The sequence below is a fragment of the Dendrobium catenatum genome, unplaced genomic scaffold (assembly GCF_001605985.2).
Source record: "Dendrobium catenatum unplaced genomic scaffold, ASM160598v2 fragScaff_scaffold_1428, whole genome shotgun sequence".
In the NCBI taxonomy this organism is placed as follows: Eukaryota; Viridiplantae; Streptophyta; class Magnoliopsida; order Asparagales; family Orchidaceae; genus Dendrobium; species Dendrobium catenatum.
In genome coordinates, this window is record NW_021319890.1 from 299,796 (window position 1) to 305,611 (window position 5,816).

Sequence of the window (5,816 nt, forward strand, 5' to 3'; positions counted from 1 at the left end):
TAAGGGCTCCAAAGGTGAAAGTTCTCTTTATTAAAGCATGGATTCTTGTTTACTGTCGTAGCATACAATTATTCTTGGTTTTTCTTAAATTGTTTGGTTAATCGATGCCACTCTTCATTGCCTAAACGAGTTAAAAACTAAGAGTTCTAAGGATCACTCTTTATTATAAATGATAATTTTATTTTGAGTTATTAAGTTACAATTGATCTCTTTAATTTCTTAAAGTAACTCCTCCATCGTATTTTGTTTCACATCACAGTGGCTTCTAGAGAGAGGGAAATAGTGTGGGGAGCCATTGAAGAGTTTCTAAATCGGCACACAGGATTTAGGAAAGATTATAATGAAATCCATTTGAATCTGAATTCCATCATGATGCGGATTTAAATACTTTCCTAATTAGTAATATCCAAAATTGGAAAGTTTTGAAATTCAAAATTTGAATTTCAAATTGACTCCAATTTTTCCCTATCAAGCCCAACCAAATTTGGAAAGAAGCATGATGAGTGAGAGCTTCATCACAATTGGAAAGGGAGCTTGGTGGGGGCGGCGACAAAGGGGAGGGGTGGATGGTTTGATTTCTTGCCGTCGGGTTATGGTGATTTTGGAGGAGGAGAGAGGTGAATTGGGGAAGCTATTGAGTGAAAGGATGGGTGTAAGTGGACGAACATGTGGCCGGTGGCTTGGGAATGAGTTAGGGCTGGCGGGTAATGGAGGATAAGGAGAATTGGGATGGCAGAGATAGACCACGAGCCACGGACTCTTCCAATGACTGGCGGGTATTGCTTTTGCCCTCACCTTGGGCTTTCCATAGAACTCACACAGAAATCTAGAAGAATTGAACTCACCAAGAGATCAATAAAATATGAACTCACAAAGAGAACACAAATAGAAGAATTTCATTTTCAATAATCATCATCCCCTCTCCAAGAGGAGGAAGAAGCCTTAAATAGCCAAATACATGAAGGAAAATAAAAGACATAATTGCCCCTAGGCAAAAATAAGACAAAGCCCTCAAGTGAGGGTAGAAAGGAAAAAGTACAATAACAAATCAAATACATAAAATAAATAGACATGATCGTAGCCGTTGATCTTCGATGTCCTCATCACATAGTCTCTTCCTATCTTGTACATCCAGATCCCCAATGAAATTGTTGCAGCCCTTGATGCTCAATCAGGTCCAACACTTGAGCTCTTTATGCTCCCATTAGCTACAGCCTTCACACCCTCATGTCGCCTTCCCATGTTGTGATTTTAGCATCTTATGTATCAGCTATTATTGCCTCCAGCACGAGATCTCCATCTAGTGATATCCAGATCTACATCTTCTGCCTTCATCTAAATCAGCCAAATTCTGGCAACCCATATCTCAATCGTTGGACTTCATCGCCTCTACTGGAACACAGCTTCTCTGATGTGAAACAACATGCGATGAACAAGAACTGCTTGGGGATTTTAATATAAGATTGTTAAAGCTTTGCTAGTTGTAAAATTAATGCTTCCCCAAAATAAGTTTTCGGAATTATCAAGTCGAAATTAAGTAAAGCATGCGGTTACAACTAGATTAACGGGACAATATCAAATTGACAACATAGAATTAGAGAGTAACGTTATGGGGAGACCTATCATCTCAAGCCATAAAACAATATTATTATCTCTCCCAATCAGTCATCATCATTCACCAAATTCGTCCCCCATTAATTTTGCCTCCTACCGCATGATCTTGCATATGTCCGCACTTAGATCTTGACCGTAAAACTTGGCACCCTATCTCTAAGAGATGAATCTCCTTCCATGATGTTATAAAGGTGTTCGATGAAATGCCCCTTGGGAACACTAGGCAATTAACTTAGTATAGCAGCAAATATGTTGGCACGCCATGTCCGAGTTGAAGAACTTTGGGAGTTTTAGGAGATTATCCACAAGATCAATCGGAGATTGTCTGGGATAGAAGTAAACACTCAACTTGGATACCCTAATTGCACGAAGAAGTGTCCTCTCAACTTTGCCAATAATAAAATTCAGGATACAACATATCATTTTTTTACCTTGGAGAACTCCATTGCTTTTCAAAATTATACAAGAAAATATTTGACTACTTTACTGTAGGAATATGGAACTTAAAGTTTCTACAAGTTTCGGGTATCCTTGTTATTATTTAGAATGCTTCTATGTCTTCCCGAAACATGCAACAAGCTTCTGCAGTAATTACTGTTACCTTCAGTACCATTCACTTGAATATAATATGACATAATTTAGCATTTTTCAACGACGAGACATAAAAGCTTTTAGCATTAAGACTTTTATTAGTGAGTTGATCGGGAAACTCAAATGCCCATGAAGGCGATGGCTGATTTGAGATTTAACTCAAAATTACTTTGCCAAGGTGATGAAGAATTTGTTATTAAAAGGAAGATGGAGTTTATTTATAAATATTTAAGTCTCAAAACTATGAATATTAGACTGGGCTCAAGATGTTTCCCTTTCCTCAACATGGCAACCATTGTAGGTCTCATCACTAGGTTCTGATGGAGTCAGTCAAAGACTTTGGCTTATTGAGTTTGGTACGTAGGAAGTTGTCTTGACCTGACCTGCATTGTCTAATCTCTGTTGTTGTATAATTTTTTTCTCAGGAAGCATGATTTTATAATTAATTAATGATTTAAGTACAACAAATGACAGTTATGAAAAATCGAAAAAGAAAAAAACATAAAAGCAAGCTGTAGAAAACATGATGTGATAGGATAAAATCCTCAGCTGAAAATAAAAAATGCATAAACTCTCATTTGCAATGTCTTCTTTGAAGCTCGGTGAATCTTGGAGACTGATGATTAATTTTTTTTCGTGTTCCTTCCCTGCTTGGCAGATAGAATGTAACTATTCATTTGAGTTGTTGTATAACTGATTTGATTTACTTGCATGGATAGGTCCTACAAGTCTATGATTATAAATTGTTGATTTTTTACTAGTGTTCTTGGAGAGTAATTCTTGTCATCTCATTCACCAAGAAATGCTTGCTTTTGGAAACAGAAACCATATGTGTTGTTTTTCAATCTGTACCTATTTTGCTATTTTGCTGTGTTTGCTAGTGCGGCTTGATGTTCTTTTTTCCAGTACTGGCTGCACGTGTTATTTACTGCAGAGGCATTACTGTTTGGCCAAATATCTCATATTAAGCTTATTAAAAATGTGTGCCGGCTAACTCTCCCATTTCTCTTCTTCTACAAATTCATGCGGGAAATGTACTTTTTTCATGCGTGGTTTTGTATGTTAGGGTTCAAAACCAACTTTTTAAATTCAGCTTTTAACATCATATGCTTGTATTCAATTTGTTTATAGTTTTCATCGTTTGTAGTATAATGTTCTTATAGAGTAGCTCAGATTAACCTAAAAAAGTGCTGAACTTCTCTTATTCACTTGTGGTGGTGTTTCTTTGTAGTTCCGTTTTCTATCTGAAAGTTGCTCGATTTTGGTTTTGGGTATAGGTAGCATTTATTGCAATTGGGGCTACAATGGTCGGAAGTATCACTTTCATAAAGAAAAAGGGTGATTACGTTCACAAAGGTGATGAGGTATTTGTCTTTAAGCTCTTATGCTTGCTTTGTTATGAACTTACGACTTTGAATGCTCAATTGAGAACTAACCAAGATGCTTTCTTATCTTTTTGTCAGTTTGGATATTTCTCATTTGGAGGAAGCACTGTAATATGCATGTTTGAAAAGGTTTGCTTTTTTACAATCTAGATGCAACTGCTGAGGATTTTAATTTCTACAACTGATAATCTTGTAGGCGCAAGTAGAATGATGGTTTCTTTGCAGCTGATCTAAATACTAGTAGATTTCTTAGTCCAAATTGCTTTAGATACTGTGTACGTTGTAATATAATTCCTTGCGTGATGAGATAGTTCCTTGATGAAGGTGAGTAAATGAAAACTTCATGCACATAATTTGAAGTGATAAAAGGAGATTGTAAATTGGCCTCACAATTAAGTTTGTTTATTAGATACCTATAGTTAATAATCATGAATATAAGCTATTGATTTCTATATATAGAAATAATCTTACATAGACCCATAATTTAAAAATCAAATAGAATCTTAATAAAACGTTCAAATTTGAACCCAGCATTCCAAAGATGATAACTTAATCTAATAAAGTAATTGAAATAAAAAATGAGAAAATTTTGCTATAATTAAATACGCACTTAAAAAATGCTTGAAAATTGGGCCATGTTTTGCTCTTTTGTAGCTGTGTTCGACTCTAAGTTTGAATTGTACTGCATCAATTCATCCTATCAATAAAAATCTCTTCTAAAAAATCTGTAATTGACAGCATAAGCTAGAGTAACTTCTAGTGGGACCCTGAGCAGGTTTCTGTACAAGGGTATGCAATGCAAAGCATAATCTAAATTCCTTAAAGTTGCCTCTTGCATATCAAAACCACTTCTTTTCTTGAACTCTGCTGTAGTTTCAGACACATATTGAATGATACTTTTCTTTGCTGCTCCCTCCCACACTTTGAAGCATATGTGATCGTTAACATTTAGGGCATATTTCACTAATTAATGTTTGTTGTAATTTAATGCATTTGTTTGTTTTTATACTACTTTTCTGTTATTTATAAACCTGCGATGCCATGCCTTACAAATGTCCATGCTGCAAAGCTTTAGGCTTCGTTTGGGATGGCTTTCATCCTGCTTCTTAAAGTGGTTTTTAAATACAAAGATTTATTTTTTTACTAGAAAATTGATTTAAGAAGCATTAAAAAAGTTGTTTCAAACGAAACATTAGTATGAGACTGCTTTTTTTACGTAAGAAATGTGTGTTTACAATTGTCTATTTTTTCTCATTCTGGAACCCCGGATATAAGATTGCCTCGTTCTCATTTAGTATAAGTTAAATGGAAATAGATGGGATAAAAAACAACTTTTTTGTTTGTACTGAAAGCCTGGTTTGATGATACTTCTGAACATTTATATCCTTGAATTTCAAGCAGCCAGGATAATCTTATGTGAAAATTATTGTTTCCTTGTTTCTGTTTGCAGGATTCCATAGACTTAGATGAGGATCTTATTGGAAATAGTGAAAGATCTCTGGAGACTTTAGTCTCTGTTGGCATGAAACTGGGAGTAGCCAAAGGCAAACGATCTTCAGAAGAATTTTCAAATTTGCACGGTATTTAGCCTGAAGCGTGCTTCCTAGAGTTTTGTATATTGTATAAATAGACTATCTTTTTACCCTGCTTTTTCTCTATTTATTTTCATGAAAACTCGTTACATGAACTAAAGCAACTATGTTGTAACAAATCAGTTCCATATACACGCCCCCATAGTTCATCATGCAACAACACTTCTATTAAGTTAATGAGTTCCATATGGCCAATGTTAAGCTGAAAGTCTGCAAAAATGTAACTTCAAATCTTCATTCTTTGAGTGGAGAACATAAAATGTCTATTTTGCTGCAGTTTTCTGCGAGTAAATTAGAGACTCAGTTTATTAACATGAGCACACGTGCTTTTGTAATGAAATTAACATCTGTAGAATTTGCTATTTATAGCTTTGAGAAACTTTTATTTTCATTGATCAATGAGCTTTTTTCCAATCATTTTTTGACCAAGAGTATTGTCCATGGATGCAAGTTCTATTTAAGAGTGACTATCAAACAACATAGAATTCTAAAGGTAGACTAGAATAAGGTTTCAGAGATTCTTCCAACTATTTGATAAAGCTGATCGAGATTTATTTTAATGCATATTTTTTCTTTGATGGCCAGCCACCTCATTTTCTTAAACAAAATTTCTTTTTTTTTGAATGATGGTTGA

The 5,816-nt window shown here is 34.9% G+C and overlaps 1 protein-coding gene across 1 annotated transcript in view; it reads left to right on the forward strand.

Annotated features, from left to right (window-relative positions):
- The window catches only part of LOC110110073 (phosphatidylserine decarboxylase proenzyme 2), a 118,260-nt gene extending 112,679 nt beyond the window's left edge, over positions 1 to 5,581 (forward strand). The window contains exons 19-21 of the mRNA XM_020841376.2: positions 3,483 to 3,569; positions 3,669 to 3,719; positions 5,041 to 5,581. Coding sequence (XP_020697035.1) covers positions 3,483 to 3,569; positions 3,669 to 3,719; positions 5,041 to 5,178 — 276 coding nt within the window. The 3' untranslated portion in view covers positions 5,179 to 5,581. The remainder of the gene's footprint in view (positions 1 to 3,482; positions 3,570 to 3,668; positions 3,720 to 5,040) is intronic.
- The last annotated feature ends 235 nt before the right edge of the window (positions 5,582 to 5,816 follow it).